We start from the raw sequence: 17,873 nt of genomic DNA, 5'->3' as shown, positions 1-17,873 counted from the left end.
GTATAATAAACAGTCCGTATAGACAGCATGGTAGTATAGTAAACAGTCAGTATAGACAGTATGGTGGTATAGTAAACAGTTAGTATAGACAGTATGGTAGTATAGTAAACAGTCAGTATAGACAGTATGGTAGTATAGTAAACGGTCAGTATAGACAGTATGGTAGTATAGTAAACAGTTAGTATAGACAGTATGGTAGTATAGTAAACAGTCAGTATAGACAGTATGGTGGTATAGTAAACAGTCAGTATAGACAGTATGGTAGTATAGTAAACAGTCAGTATAGACAGTATGGTAGTATAGTAAACAGTCAGTATAGACAGTATGGTAGTATAGTAAACAGTCAGTATAGACAGTATGGTGGTATAGTAAACAGTCAGTATAGACAGTATGGTAGTATAGTAAACAGTCAGTATAGACAGTATGGTAGTATAGTAAACAGTCAGTATAGACAGTATGGTAGTATAGTAAACAGTCAGTATAGTGTATAGACAGTATGGTGGTATAGTAAACAGTCAGTATAGACAGTATGGTAGTATAGTAAACAGTCAGTATAGTGTATAGACAGTATGGTAGTATAGTAAACAGTCAGTATAGTGTATAGACAGTAGGTTAGTTTAGTAAACAGTCAGTATAGTGTATAGACAGTATGGTGGTATAGTAAACAGTCAGTATAGACAGTATGGTAGTATAGTAAACAGTCGGTATAGTGTATAGACAGTATGGTGGTATAGTAAACAGTCAGTATAGTGTATAGACAGTATGGTAGTATAGTAAACAGTCAGGCCCTGGGTTCCTCCTAATGCTAGACCTCATGTGGCTGGAGTGTGTCAGCAGTTCCTGCAAGAGGAAGACATTGATGCTATGGACTGGCCCACCCGTTCCCCAGACCTGAATCCAATTGAGCACATCTGGGACATCATGTCTCGCTCCATCCACCAACGCCACATTGTACCACAGACTGTCCAGGAGTTGACGGATGCTTTAGTCCAGGTCTGGGAGGAGATCCCTCAGGAGACCATCCGCCACCTCATCAGGAGCATGCCCAGGCGTTGTAGGGAGGTCATACAGGCACGTGGAGGCCACACACACTACTGAGCCTCATTACATCAGTTGGATAAATTTGATTTCCATTGATAATTTTTTGTGTGATTTTGTTGTCAGCACATTCAACTATGTAAAGAAAAAAGTATTTAATAAGAATATTTCATTCATTCAGATGTAGGATGTGTTATTTTAGTGTTTCCTTTAATTTGTTGAGCAGTGTATATTGTTTATGTAACGACGTTCGTCTGTAGGAGGAGAAGCGGACCAAAAAGCAGCGTGGTGGTTATTCATGTTCTTTAATGGAAAACTGAACGATACATGAAATAACTCAAATCTACAAAACAACAAACGGAACGTGAAAACCTATACAGCCTATCCTGTGACAACAAACACAGTGACAGGAACAATCACCCACAAACACACAGTGAAACCCAGGCTACCTAAGTATGATTCTCAATCAGAGACAACTAATGACACCTGCCTCTGATGGAGAACCATACTAGGCCGAAAACATAGAAATGCCCCAAAACATAGAAAAACAAACATAGACTGCCCACCCAACTCACGCCCTGACCATACTAAATAAATACAAAACAACAGAAATAGAGGTCAGAACGTGACAGTTTATTTTATTTTAATCCCAGGCCCTCGTCCCCGCAGGAGGTCTTTTGCCCTTTGGTTGGCTGTCATTGTAAATAAGAATTTGCTCTTAACTGACTTGCCTAGTTAAATAAAATAAATACAAATAAATAAAAAACTGTAATAGCTTATGTTTCACCGAGTCGGGGCTGAATAATGAGATTCATTCAAGATAAAAGCTGGCTGTGTTTTCCATCGGCAGGACAGAACAGCTACGTCTGGTAAGACAAGGGGTGGGGGTTGTGTCTTTTTGTCAGGAACAGCTGTTGCTCGATGTCTAATATTAAGGAGGCTTCGAGGTATTGCTCGCCTGAGGTAGAGTACCTCATAATAAGCTGTAGACCACACTATCTACCAAGAGAGTTCACATCTATGTTATTCGTAGCCGTCTATTTACCACCACCCAGAAGCGGCGCTCCTAGTGGCCGGGGACTTTAATGCAGCCACACTTAAATCAGTTTTACCAACTTTTTACCAGCATGTCACATGTGCAACCAGAGAAAACAAATCCTAGACCACCTTTATTCCACACACAGAGATCCATACAAAGCTCTCCCCCGCCCTCCATTTGACAAATCTGACCATAATTCCATCCTCCTGATTCCTGATTACAAGCAAAAACTAAAGCAGGAAGTACCAGTGACTCGCTCAATAGAGAAGTGGTCAGATGACGTGGATGCTACACTACAGGACTGTTTTGTTAGCACAGACTGGAATATGTTCCGGGATTCATCCAATGGCATTGAGGAGTACACCACCTCAGTCATCAGCTTCATCAATAAGTGCATTGACGACGTCGTCCCCACAGTGACCATACGTACATATCCCAACCAGAAGCCATGGATTACAGGCAACATCCACATCAAGCTAAAGGTTAGAGCTGCCGCTTTCAAGGAGTGGGAAACTAATTTGGACGCTTATAAGAAATCCCGCTATGCCCTCAGATAAACCATCAAACAAGCAAAGTGCGTATGGTCCAGTACATCCCTGGGGCCAAGCTTCCTGCTTGGCAGTGTCAGAGGAATAGCCATAAAATTGTCAGAGACTCCAGTCACCCAAGTCATAGACTGTTCTCTCTGCTACCGCACGGCAAGCAGTACCGGAGCGCCAAGTCCAAGACCAAAAGGCTCCTGAACAGCTTCTACCCCCAAGCCATTAGACTGCTGAACAATTCATCAAATGACTATTACATTAACCCCCCCCCCCCCCCTTTGTTTTTACACTGCTGCTGCTCGCTGTCTGTTATCTATGCATAGTCATTTCACCCCTACCTACATATACAAATTACCTTTAACCTGTACTACTGTTTATTATCTATGTATAGTCATTTCACCCCTAACTACATATACAAATGACCTTTAACCTGTACTACTGTTTATTATCTATGTATAGTCACTTCACCCCTACCTACATATACAAATGACCTTTGACCTGTACTACTGTTTATTATCTATGTATAATCACTTAACCCTACCTACAAATGACCTCAACTAGCCTGTACCCCCGCACATTGACTTGTAAGAATTTCACGATAAACCTCCTGGCATTGACAACTTAGATGGAAAGCTACTGAGGATGGTGGCTGACTATAGCCACTCCTATCTGTCATATATTTAATCTGTGTCTAGAGGAAAGTATTTGTCCTCGGGAAGGGAGAGAAGCCAAAGTCATTCAGTTTAGTATTTATAGACAGTAGTGTAGTTCAGTATATCTAGACAGTGGTGTATTTTAGTATATCTAGACAGTGGTGTATTTTAGTATATCTAGACAGTGGTGTAGTATATCTAGACAGTAGTATAGTTTAATATATGTAGACAGTAGTATAGTTTAGTATATCTAGACAGTAGTGTAGTTTAGTATATCTAGACAGTAGTATAGTGTCGTATATCTAGACAGTAGTATAGTTTAGTATATCTAGACAGTAGTATAGTTTGGTATATCTAGACAGTAGTATAGTTTAGTATATCTAGACAGTAGTGTAGTTTAGTATATCTAGACAGTAGTATAATATATCTAGACAGTATTATAGTTTAATATATCTAGACAGTAGTATAGTGTCGTATATCTAGACAGTAGTATAGTTTAGTATATCTAGACAGTAGTATAGTTTAGTATATCTAGACAGTAGTATAGTTTAGTATATCTAGACAGTAGTGTAGTTTAGTATATCTAGACAGTAGTGTAGTTTAGTATATCTAGACAGTAGTATAATATATCTAGACAGTATCATAGTTTAGTATATCTAGACAGTAGTATAGTGTCGTATATCTAGACAGTAGTACAGTTTAGTATATCTAGACAGTAGTATAGTTTAGTATATCTAGACAGTAGTGTAGTTTAGTATATCTAGACAGTAGTATAATATATCTAGACAGTATTATAGTTTAGTATATCTAGACAGTAGTATAGTGACGTATATCTAGACAGTAGTATAGTTTAGTATATCTAGACAGTAGTGTAGTTTAGTATATCTAGGCGGTGTAGTTTAGTATATCTAGACAGTATGGTCCTGTAGTTTAGTATTCCTAGACAGTAGTATAGTTTAGTATATCTAGACAATGGTGTAGTTTAGTATATCTAGACAGTAGTATAGTTTAGTATATCTAGACAGTATGGTCATGTAATGTAGTATATCTAGACAGTAGTGTAGTTTAGTATATCTAGACAGTATTGTAGTTTAGTATATCTAGACAGTAGTGTACTTTAGTACATCTAGACAGTATGGTCATGTAGTTTAGTATTCCTAGACAGTAGTATAGTTTAGTATATCTAGACAGTGGTGTAGTTTAGTATATCTAGACAGTATGGTCATGTAGTTTAGTATTCATAGACAGTGGTGTAGTGTAGTATATCTAGACAGTGGTGTATTGTAGTATATCTAGACAGTAGTGTACTTTAGTACATCTAGACAGTATGGTCATGTAGTTTAGTATTCCTATACAGTAGTATAGTTTAGTATATCTAGACAGTGGTGTAGTTTAGTATATCTAGACAGTATGGTCATGTAGTTTAGTATTCCTAGACAGTGGTGTAGTGTAGTATATCTAGACAGTGGTGTAGTTTAGTATATCTAGACAGTGGTGTAGTTTAGTATATCTAGACAGTGGTATAGTTTAGTATATCTAGACAGTAGTGTAGTTTAGTATATCTAGACGACGGTGTAGCTTAGTATATCTAGACGGTGTAGTTTAGTATATCTAGACAGTATGGTCGTGTAGTTTAGTATTCCTAGACAGTAGTATAGTTTAGTATATCTAGACAATGGTGTAGTTTAGTATATCTAGACAGTGGTGTAGTGTAGTATATCTAGACAGTGGTGTAGTTTAGTATATCTAGACAGTGGTGTAGTTTAGTATATCTAGACAGTGGTGTACTTTAGTACATCTAGACAGTATGGTCATGTAGTTTAGTATTCCTAGACAGTAGTATAGTTTAGTATATCTAGACATTGGTGTACTTTAGTATATCTAGACAGTATGGTAATGTAGTTTAGTATTCCTAGACAGTAGTATAGTTTAGTATATCTAGACAGTGGTGTAGTGTAGTATATCTAGACAGTGGTGTAGTGTGGTATATCTAGACAGTGGTGTAGTTTAGTATATCTAGACAGTGGTGTAGTTTAGTATATCTAGACAGTAGTGTAGTGTAGTATATCTAGACAGTGGTGTAGTGTAGTATATCTAGACAGTGGTGTAGTGTAGTATATCTAGACAGTGGTGTAGTTTAGTATATCTAGACAGTGGTGTAGTTTAGTATATCTAGACAGTGGTGTAGTGTAGTATATCTAGACAGTGGTGTAGTGTAGTATATCTAGACAGTGGTGTAGTTTAGTATATCTAGACAGTGGTGTAGTTTAGTATATCTAGACAGTAGTATGGTTTAGTATATCTAGACAGTGGTGTAGTGTAGTATATCTAGACAGTGGTGTAGTGTGGTATATCTAGACAGTGGTGTAGTTTAGTATATCTAGACAGTGGTGTAGTTTAGTATATCTAGACAGTGGTGTAGTGTAGTATATCTAGACAGTGGTGTAGTTTAGTATATCTAGACAGTATGGTAGATTAGTATATCTAGACAGTGGTGTAGTATAGTGTATCTAGACAGTGGTGTAGTATAGTGTATCTAGACAGTAGTGTATTTTAGTATATCTAGACAGTAGTGTAGTTTAGTATATTTAGACAGTGGTGTAGTTTAGTATATCTAGACAGTAGTGTATTTTAGTATATCTAGACAGTAGTGTAGTTTAGTATATCTAGACAGTGGTGTAGTTTAGTATATCTAGACAGTACTGTAGTTTAGTATATCTAGACAGTAGTGTAGTTTAGTATATCTAGACTGTAGTGTATTTTAGTATATCTAGACAGTGGTGTAGTTTAGTATATCTAGACAGTATGGTAGATTAGTATATCTAGACTGTAGTGTAGTTTAGTATATCTAGACAGTACTGTAGTTTAGTATATCTAGACAGTAGTGTAGTTTAGTATATCTAGACTGTAGTTTAGTTTAGTATATCTAGACAGTGGTGTAGTTTAGTATATCTAGACAGTAGTATAGTATATCTAGACAGTATTGTAGTTTAGTATATCTAGACAGTACTGAGGTTTAGTATATCTAGACAGTACTGTAGTTTAGTATGTCTAGACATTAGGGTAGTTTAGTAAATCTAGACAGTATATCTACTGGGGGTATGTATTGTTCTGTGAGGTAGCAGCTCCACCTGCTGGTTACAACGTATATTATTAGATATATTATATTATCTTCTTGACTTCGGTCTCCAACCTGTATCCTGGCTGTGAGAACGCCTGTGTCTATATTCATTATGTGTGTCTCTGTAGTGTCCGTGAGTATCTCCAACCTGTATCCTGGCTGTGAGAACGTCTGTGTCTATATTCATTATGTGTGTCTCTGTAGTGTCCGTGAGTATCTCCAACCTGTATCCTGGCTGTGAGAACGTCTGTGTCTATATTCATTATGTGTGTCTCTGTAGTGTCCGTGAGTATCTCCAACCTGTATCCTGGCTGTGAGAACGTCTGTGTGCGTAGTCGCAGTATGATGTTTGAGCCCAGCCTGACCAAGGGAGTCCTGGAAGTGTTCAGCCCCGTCACCAACGCACTCTCCTCAGCCGACGACCTCGCCACCAGAGCCATCGACATCCAGAACACTAACATCAATGGTGAATACTAGTCTGACCCCAATCCTCTAACCCAGCCTTTCCCAAACTCGGTCCTCGGGACCCAAAGGGTGCATGTTTTGGTTGTTGCCTCAGCACTGCACAGCTGATTCAAATAATCAACTCATCATCAAGCTTTGAAGTCAGCTGTGTAGTACTAGGGCAAAAACCAAAACGTGCACCCTTTGGGGTCCCCAGGACCGAGTTTGGGAAACACTGCTCTAAGACCTAACCTTTACTAGATGAGTTCCAGTCATAGAAGATCCTCCTCTAACCCCTCACCCTTAACCTTTACTAGATGAGTTCCAGTCATAGAAGATCCTCCTCTAACCCCTCACCCTTAACCTTTACTAGATGAGTTCCAGTTATAGAAGATCCTCCTCTAACCCCTAACCCTTAAAACCTTTTTGTGCTCTATTCATTAAACTCTCTCTATCTCTCTCTGTGACTGTCTCTCTGTCTGTCTGTCTCTGTGACTGTCTCTCTATCTCTCTCTGTGACTGTCTCTCTGTCTGTCTGTCTCTGTGACTGTCTCTCTCTCTATCTCTCTCTGTGACTGTCTCTCTGTCTGTCTCTCTGTGTGACTGTCTCTCTGTCTGTCTCTCTCTGTGACTGTCTCTCTGTCTCTAGGTGTAGGAGACTTCAGTGTTTGGGAGTTCAGTGGTAACCCTGTGTACTACTGTTCTTACGACTACTTTGCTGCCAACGACCCTACAGCCATCCACTTGGTGCTGTTCAGTCTGGAGGAACCCTATGAGACTCAGCTCAGCCAGGCTACATACTGGCTCAACATGTTGAAGGCCTTAACACTGCCACAGGATACTATAGGTACGTACCCCCTTTTCATTACATCATCTCAGAGCACCTGTTAAGCAAAATAAACAACAAGTCATTTAAAAAGAAATATATTCTAGATCAAGTCTGTTTGAGTGCTTCTAGATCAAGTCTGTTTCACTGCTTCTAGATCCAGTCTGTTTCACTGCTTCTAGATCCAGTCTGTTTCACTGCTTCTAGATCCAGTCTGTTTCACTGCTTCTAGATCCAGTCTGTTTCACTGCTTCTAGATCCAGTCTGTTTCACTGCTTCTAGATCCAGTCTGTTTCACTGCTTCTAGATCCAGTCTGTTTCACTGCTTCTAGATCCAGTCTGTTTCACTGCTTCTAGATCCAGTCTGTTTCACTGCTTCTAGATCCAGTCTGTTTCACTGCTTCTAGATCCAGTCTGTTTGAGTGCTTCTAGATCCAGTCTGTTTGAGTGCTTCTAGATCCAGTCTGTTTCACTGCTTCTAGATCCAGTCTGTTTCACTGCTTCTAGATCCAGTCTGTTTCACTGCTTCTAGATCCAGTCTGTTTCACTGCTTCTAGATCCAGTCTGTTTCACTGCTTCTAGATCCAGTCTGTTTCACTGCTTCTAGATCCAGTCTGTTTCACTGCTTCTAGATCCAGTCTGTTTCACTGCTTCTAGATCCAGTCTGTTTCACTGCTTCTAGATCCAGTCTGTTTGAGTGCTTCTAGATCCAGTCTGTTTGAGTGCTTCTAGATCCAGTCTGTTTCACTGCTTCTAGATCCAGTCTGTTTCACTGCTTCTAGATCCAGTCTGTTTCACTGCTTCTAGATCCAGTCTGTTTCACTGCTTCTAGATCCAGTCTGTTTCACTGCTTCTAGATCCAGTCTGTTTCACTGCTTCTAGATCCAGTCTGTTTCACTGCTTCTAGATCCAGTCTGTTTCACTGCTTCTAGATCCAGTCTGTTTCACTGCTTCTAGATCCAGTCTGGTTCACTGCTTCTAGATACAGTCTGGTTCACTGCTTCTAGATGCAGTCTGGTTCACTGCTTCTAGATGCAGTCTGGTTCAGTGCTTCTAGATGAAGTATGTTTCAGTGCTTCTAGATCCAGTCTGTTTCACTGCTTCTAGATCCAGTCTGTTTCACTGCTTCTAGATCCAGTCTGTTTGAGGATCTGGAAGCTCATAACTAGATGGTCAGTAGAGGTGGTGGGCAGGCAGCTCCATATCATCAGGGCATCTGCAGCTTGTTCTCCTGACCTTAACCCTCAGCCAGACCACATACTGGTTCAACATGTTAGTCTCTCAGGATAACATCTGTAAGCCAGTCACATAGACTCACTATACCTTCACTAGTCATTCATTAAATCATCAAATATATTTTAGTAGAAAAGAATCATCCTGTATCTGTCTACTTTGCCTTGTCATATTCCCCTCCTCCTCTCTAACCCTTGACCTCTCGCTCCGGACTCATCTCCTCTCTCCTATGTTGTCATGGTTCCAGCCTGTCTGAACATCACATGACAGACAGTTCAGTGTTGCTTTAAGAGACTACATCCATACAGTAGAACATGGCTTGAATGAGTTTGTTAGGAATCTGACTGCAGGTATAGAGGTTTAGCTAGGAGTATCTGTAGTGGAATGTTGAGTTGACCGGTAACACAGTGTGTCCGTCCCCAGCGTTTGGAGGTCGCATCCATAGCCCGCTGACGGTAGTCCTTGTGGGGACTCATGCTGACGTGGCTTGCCTGCCTCGGGGGGCTGGAGGGGAGTTTGGATACGACAAGGAGAGGCCTCTACTTAAGGAGCTCCGGAACAGGTTTGGCAACGACCTGCAGATCTCAGAGAGGCTGTTTGTGATGGACGCTGGAGCCTCCACCTCTAAAGATGTCAAACTGCTCCGGAACCACCTGCTGGAACTACGCAATAACATCGTCTCTGTAAGTTCCTGCACTCTGACAGCCAATAACATCGTCTCTGTAAGTTCCTACACTCTGACAGCCAATAACATCGTCTCTGTAAGTTCCTACACTCTGACAGCCAATAACATCGTCTCTGTTAGTTCCTACACTCTGACAGCCAATAACATCGTCTCTGTTAGTTCCTACATTCTGACAGCCAATAACATCGTCTTTGTACCCTTACCAATACGTACCACCAAATCAAATCAAATGTATTTATATAGCCCTTCGTACATCAGCTGATATCTCAAAGTGCTGTACAGAAACCCAGCCTAAAACCCCAAACAGCAAGCAATATAGGTGTAGAAGCACGGTGGCTAGGAAAAACTCCCTAGAAAGGCCAAAACCCGGGAAGAAACCTAGAGAGGAACCAGGCTATGTGGGGTGGCCAGTCCTCTTCTGGCTGTGCCGGGTGGAGATTATAACAGAACATGGCCAAGATGTTCAAATGTTCATAAATGACCAGCATGGTTGAATAATAATAAGGCAGAACAGTTGAAACTGGAGCAGCAGCACGGCCAGGTGGACTGGGGACAGCAAGTCATCATGTCAGGTAGTCCTGAGGCATGGTCCTAGGGCTCAGGTCCTCCGAAAGAGAGAAAAAGAGAATTAGAGAGCACACTTAGAGAGCACACTTAAATTCACACAGGACACTGAATAGGACAGGAGAAGTACTCCAGATATACCACCATCACCTTACTACCCTTACCACCATCACCCCTGCCACCCTTACCACTACGTTTCACCATCACCCTACTACCCTTAACAATACGTACCACCATCACCCTACTACCCTTACCACTATGTACCACCATCACCCTACTACCCTTAACAATACGTACCACCATCACCCTACTACCCTTACCACTACGTACCACCATCACCCCTACTACCCTTACCACTACGTACCACCATCACCCCTACTACCCTTACCACCATCACCCTACTACCCTTACCACTACATACCACCATCACCCTACTATCCTTACCAATACGTACCACCATCACCCTACTACCCTTACCAATATGTACCACCATCACCCCTACTACCCTTACCACCATCACCCTACTACCCTTTCCACTACATACCACCATCACCTTACTATCCTTACCAATACGTACCACCATCACCCTACTACCCTTACCACTACATACCACCATCACCCCTACTACCCTTACCACTACGTACCACCATCACCCCTACTACCCTTACCACTACGTACCATCATCACCCTACTACCCTTACCACTACGTACCACCACCACCACCCTACTACCCTTACCAATACGTACCACCATCACCCCTACTACCCTTACCACTACGTACCATCATCACCCTACTACCCTTACCACTACGTTCCACCATCACCCTACTACCCTTACCACCATCACCCTACTACCCTCACCACTACATACCACCATCACCGCTACTACCCTTAACACTACGTACCACCATCACCCTACTACCCTTACCACTACGTACCACCATCACCCTACTACCCTTACCAATACGTACCACCATCACCGCTACTACCCTTAACACTACGTACCACCATCACCCCTACTACCCTTACCACTACGTACCACCATCACCCTACTACCCTTACCACTACGTACCGCCATCACCCTACTACCCTTACCAATACGTACCACCATCACCGCTACTACCCTTAACACTACATACCACCATCACCCTACTACCCTTACCACTACGTACCACCATCACCCTACTACCCTTACAAATACGTACCACCATCACCCTACTACCCTTACCACCATCACCCCTACTACCCTTACCACTACGTACCACCATCACCCTACTACCCTTACCACTACGTACCACCATCACCCTACTACCCTTAACACTACGTACCACCATCACCCTACTACCCTTACCACTACGTACCACCATCACCCTACTATCCTTACCACTACGTACCACCATCACCCTACTACCCTTACCACTATGTACCACCATCACCCTACTACCCTTACCAATACGTACCACCATCACCCCTACTACCCTTACCACTACGTACCACCATCACCCTACTACCCTTACCACTACATACCACCATCACCGCTACTACCCTTAACACTACGTACCACCATCACCCTACTACCCTTACCACTACGTACCACCATCACCCTACTACCCTTACCAATACGTACCACCATCACCGCTACTACCCTTACCACTACGTACCACCATCACCCTACTACCCTTACCACTACGTACCACCATCACCCTACTACCCTTACCAATACGTACCACCATCACCCTACTACCCTTACCACCATCACCCCTACTACCCTTACCACTACGTACCACCATCACCCTACTACCCTTACCACTACGTACCACCATCACCCTACTACCCTTAACACTACGTACCACCATCACCCTACTACCCTTACCACTACGTACCACCATCACCCTACTACCCTTACCACTACGTACCACCATCACCCTACTACCCTTACCACTACGTACCACCATCACCCTACTACCCTTACCAATACGTACCACCATCACACCTACTACCCTTACCACTACGTACCACCATCACCCTACTACCCTTACCAATACGTACCACCATCACCCCTACTACCCTTACCACTACGTACCACCATCACCCTACTACCCTTACCACTACGTACCACCATCACCCTACTACCCTTACCAATACGTACCACCATCACCGCTACTACCCTTAACACTACATACCACCATCACCCTACTATCCTTACCACTACGTACCACCATCACCCTACTACCCTTACCAATACGTACCACCATCACCCTACTACCCTTACCACCATCACCCCTACTACCCTTACCACTACGTACCACCATCACCCTACTACCCTTACCACTACGTACCACCATCACCCTACTACCCTTAACACTACGTACCACCATCACCCTACTACCCTTACCACTACGTACCACCATCACCCTACTACCCTTACCACTACGTACCACCATCACCCTACTTCCCTTACCACTACGTACCACCATCACCCTACTACCCTTACCAATACGTACCACCATCACCCCTACTACCCTTACCACTACGTACCACCATCACCCTACTACCCTTACCAATACGTACCACCATCACCCCTACTACCCTTACCACTACGTACCACCATCACCCTACTACCCTTACCACTGCGTACCACCATCACCCTACAACCCTTACCACTACGTACCGCCATCACCCTACTACCCTTACCACTACATACCACCATCACCCTACTACCCTTACCAATACGTACCACCATCACCCTACTACCCTTAACACTACGTACCACCATCACCCTACTACTCTTACCACTACATACCACCATCACCCTACTACCCTTACCACTACATACCACCATCACCCTACTACCCTTACCACTACATACCACCATCACCCTACTACCCTTACCAATACGTACCACCATCACCCTACTACCCTTACCAATACGTACCACCATCACCCTACTACCCTTACCACCATCACCCCTACTACCCTTACCACTACGTACCACCATCACCCTACTACCCTTACCAATACGTACCACCATCACCCTACTACCCTTACCACCATCACCCCTACTACCCTTACCACTACGTACCACCATCACCCTACTACCCTTACCAATACGTACCACCATCACCGCTACTACCCTTAACACTACGTACCACCATCACCCTACTACCCTTACCACTACGTACCACCATCACCCTACTACCCTTACCAATACGTACCACCATCACCCTACTACCCTTACCACCATCACCCCTACTACCCTTACCACTACGTACCACCATCACCCTACTACCCTTACCACTACGTACCACCATCACCCTACTACCCTTAACAATACGTACCACCATCACCCTACTACCCTTACCACTACGTACCACCATCACCCTACTACCCTTACCACTACGTACCACCATCACCCTACTACCCTTACCACTACGTACCACCATCACCCTACTACCCTTACCAATACGTACCACCATCACCCCTACTACCCTTACCACTACGTACCACCATCACCCTACTACCCTTACCAATACGTACCACCATCACCCCTACTACCCTTACCACTACGTACCACCATCACCCTACTACCCTTACCACTACGTACCACCATCACCCTACTACCCTTACCAATACGTACCACCATCACCGCTACTACCCTTAACACTACGTACCACCATCACCCTACTACCCTTACCACTACGTACCACCATCACCCTACTACCCTTACCAATACGTACCACCATCACCCTACTACCCTTACCACCATCACCCCTACTACCCTTACCACTACGTACCACCATCACCCTACTACCCTTACCACTACGTACCACCATCACCCTACTACCCTTAACACTACGTACCACCATCACCCTACTACCCTTACCACTACGTACCACCATCACCCTACTACCCTTACCACTACGTACCACCATCACCCTACTACCCTTACCACTACGTACCACCATCACCCTACTACCCTTACCAATACGTACCACCATCACCCCTACTACCCTTACCACTACGTACCACCATCACCCTACTACCCTTACCAATACGTACCACCATCACCCCTACTACCCTTACCACTACGTACCACCATCACCCTACTACCCTTACCACTGCGTACCACCATCACCCTACAACCCTTACCACTACGTACCACCATCACCCTACTACCCTTACCACGACATACCACCATCACCCTACTACCCTTACCAATACGTACCACCATCACCCTACTACCCTTAACACTACGTACCACCATCACCCTACTACTCTTACCACTACATACCACCATCACCCTACTACCCTTACCACTACATACCACCATCACCCTACTACCCTTACCACTACATACCACCATCACCCTACTACCCTTACCAATATGTACCACCATCACCCTACTAACCTTACCAATACGTACCACCATCACCCTACTACCCTTACCACTACATACCACCATCACCCTACTACCCTTACCACTACGTACCACCATCACCCTACTACCCTTACCAATACGTACCACCATCACCCTACTACCCTTACCAATACGTACCACCATCACCCTACTACCCTTACCACTACATACCACCATCACCCTACTACCCTTACCACTACGTACCACCATCACCCTACTACCCTTACCACTACGTACCACCATCACCCTACTACCCTTACCACCATCACCCCTACTACCCTTACCACTACGTACCACCATCACCCTACTACCCTTACCACTACGTACCACCATCACCCTACTACCCTTAACACTACGTACCACCATCACCCTACTACCCTTACCACTACGTACCACCATCACCCTACTACCCTTACCACTACGTCCCACCATCACCCTACTACCCTTACCACTACATACCACCATCACCCTACTACCCTTACCAATACGTACCACCATCACCCCTACTACCCTTACCACTACGTACCACCATCACCCTACTACCCTTACCACCATCACCCTACTACCCTTAACACTACGTACCACCATCACCCTACTACCCTTACCACTACGTACCACCATCACCCTACTACCCTTACCACTACGTACCACCATCACCCTACTACCCTTTCCGCTACGTACCACCATCACCCTACTACCCTTACCAATACGTACCACCATCACCCCTACTACCCTTACCACTACGTACCACCATCACCCTACTACCCTTACCACTACATACCACCATCACCGCTACTACCCTTAACACTACGTACCACCATCACCCTACTACCCTTACCACTACGTACCACCATCACCCTACTACCCTTACCAATACGTACCACCATCACCGCTACTACCCTTAACACTACGTACCACCATCACCCTACTACCCTTACCACTACGTACCACCATCACCCTACTACCCTTACCAATACGTACCACCATCACCCTACTACCCTTACCACCATCACCCCTACTACCCTTACCACTACGTACCACCATCACCCTACTACCCTTACCACTACGTACCACCATCACCCTACTACCCTTAACACTACGTACCACCATCACCCTACTACCCTTACCACTACGTACCACCATCACCCTACTACCCTTACCACTACGTACCACCATCACCCTACTACCCTTACCACTACGTACCACCATCACCCTACTACCCTTACCAATACGTACCACCATCACCCCTACTACCCTTACCACTACGTACCACCATCACCCTACTACCCTTACCAATACGTACCACCATCACCCCTACTACCCTTACCACTACGTACCACCATCACCCTACTACCCTTACCACTACGTACCACCATCACCCTTCTACCCTTACCAATACGTACCACCATCACCGCTACTACCCTTAACACTACATACCACCATCACCCTACTATCCTTACCACTACGTACCACCATCACCCTACTACCCTTACCAATACGTACCACCATCACCCTACTACCCTTACCACCATCACCCCTACTACCCTTACCACTACGTACCACCATCACCCTACTACCCTTACCACTACGTACCACCATCACCCTACTACCCTTAACACTACGTACCACCATCACCCTACTACCCTTACCACTACGTACCACCATCACCCTACTACCCTTACCACTACGTACCACCATCACCCTACTTCCCTTACCACTACGTACCACCATCACCCTACTACCCTTACCAATACGTACCACCATCACCCCTACTACCCTTACCACTACGTACCACCATCACCCTACTACCCTTACCAATACGTACCACCATCACCCCTACTACCCTTACCACTACGTACCACCATCACCCTACTACCCTTACCACTGCGTACCACCATCACCCTACAACCCTTACCACTACGTACCGCCATCACCCTACTACCCTTACCACTACATACCACCATCACCCTACTACCCTTACCAATACGTACCACCATCACCCTACTACCCTTAACACTACGTACCACCATCACCCTACTACTCTTACCACTACATACCACCATCACCCTACTACCCTTACCACTACATACCACCATCACCCTACTACCCTTACCACTACATACCACCATCACCCTACTACCCTTACCAATACGTACCACCATCACCCTACTACCCTTACCAATACGTACCACCATCACCCTACTACCCTTACCACCATCACCCCTACTACCCTTACCACTACGTACCACCATCACCCTACTACCCTTACCAATACGTACCACCATCACCCTACTACCCTTACCACCATCACCCCTACTACCCTTACCACTACGTACCACCATCACCCTACTACCCTTACCAATACGTACCACCATCACCGCTACTACCCTTAACACTACGTACCACCATCACCCTACTACCCTTACCACTACGTACCACCATCACCCTACTACCCTTACCAATACGTACCACCATCACCCTACTACCCTTACCACCATCACCCCTACTACCCTTACCACTACGTACCACCATCACCCTACTACCCTTACCACTACGTACCACCATCACCCTACTACCCTTAACAATACGTACCACCATCACCCTACTACCCTTACCACTACGTACCACCATCACCCTACTACCCTTACCACTACGTACCACCATCACCCTACTACCCTTACCACTACGTACCACCATCACCCTACTACCCTTACCAATACGTACCACCATCACCCCTACTACCCTTACCACTACGTACCACCATCACCCTACTACCCTTACCAATACGTACCACCATCACCCCTACTACCCTTACCACTACGTACCACCATCACCCTACTACCCTTACCACTACGTACCACCATCACCCTACTACCCTTACCAATACGTACCACCATCACCGCTACTACCCTTAACACTACGTACCACCATCACCCTACTACCCTTACCACTACGTACCACCATCACCCTACTACCCTTACCAATACGTACCACCATCACCCTACTACCCTTACCACCATCACCCCTACTACCCTTACCACTACGTACCACCATCACCCTACTACCCTTACCACTACGTACCACCATCACCCTACTACCCTTAACACTACGTACCACCATCACCCTACTACCCTTACCACTACGTACCACCATCACCCTACTACCCTTACCACTACGTACCACCATCACCCTACTACCCTTACCACTACGTACCACCATCACCCTACTACCCTTACCAATACGTACCACCATCACCCCTACTACCCTTACCACTACGTACCACCATCACCCTACTACCCTTACCAATACGTA

At 44.7% G+C, this 17,873-nt stretch overlaps 1 protein-coding gene across 1 annotated transcript in view; it reads left to right on the top strand.

Annotated features, from left to right (window-relative positions):
* The window catches only part of LOC139405149 (death-associated protein kinase 1-like), a 159,985-nt gene that overhangs the window by 115,474 nt on the left and 26,638 nt on the right, over positions 1-17,873 (top strand). Inside the window, exons 17-19 of the mRNA XM_071147569.1 lie at positions 6,674-6,859; positions 7,487-7,684; positions 9,320-9,579. Coding sequence (XP_071003670.1) covers positions 6,674-6,859; positions 7,487-7,684; positions 9,320-9,579 — 644 coding nt within the window. The remainder of the gene's footprint in view (positions 1-6,673; positions 6,860-7,486; positions 7,685-9,319; positions 9,580-17,873) is intronic.

Source organism: Oncorhynchus clarkii, unplaced genomic scaffold, assembly GCF_045791955.1.
Source record: "Oncorhynchus clarkii lewisi isolate Uvic-CL-2024 unplaced genomic scaffold, UVic_Ocla_1.0 unplaced_contig_9975_pilon_pilon, whole genome shotgun sequence".
NCBI classification, from domain to species: domain Eukaryota; kingdom Metazoa; phylum Chordata; class Actinopteri; order Salmoniformes; family Salmonidae; genus Oncorhynchus; species Oncorhynchus clarkii.
Note: the sequence above shows the minus strand (reverse complement) of the source record. Positions and strands in the feature narration are given on the sequence as shown.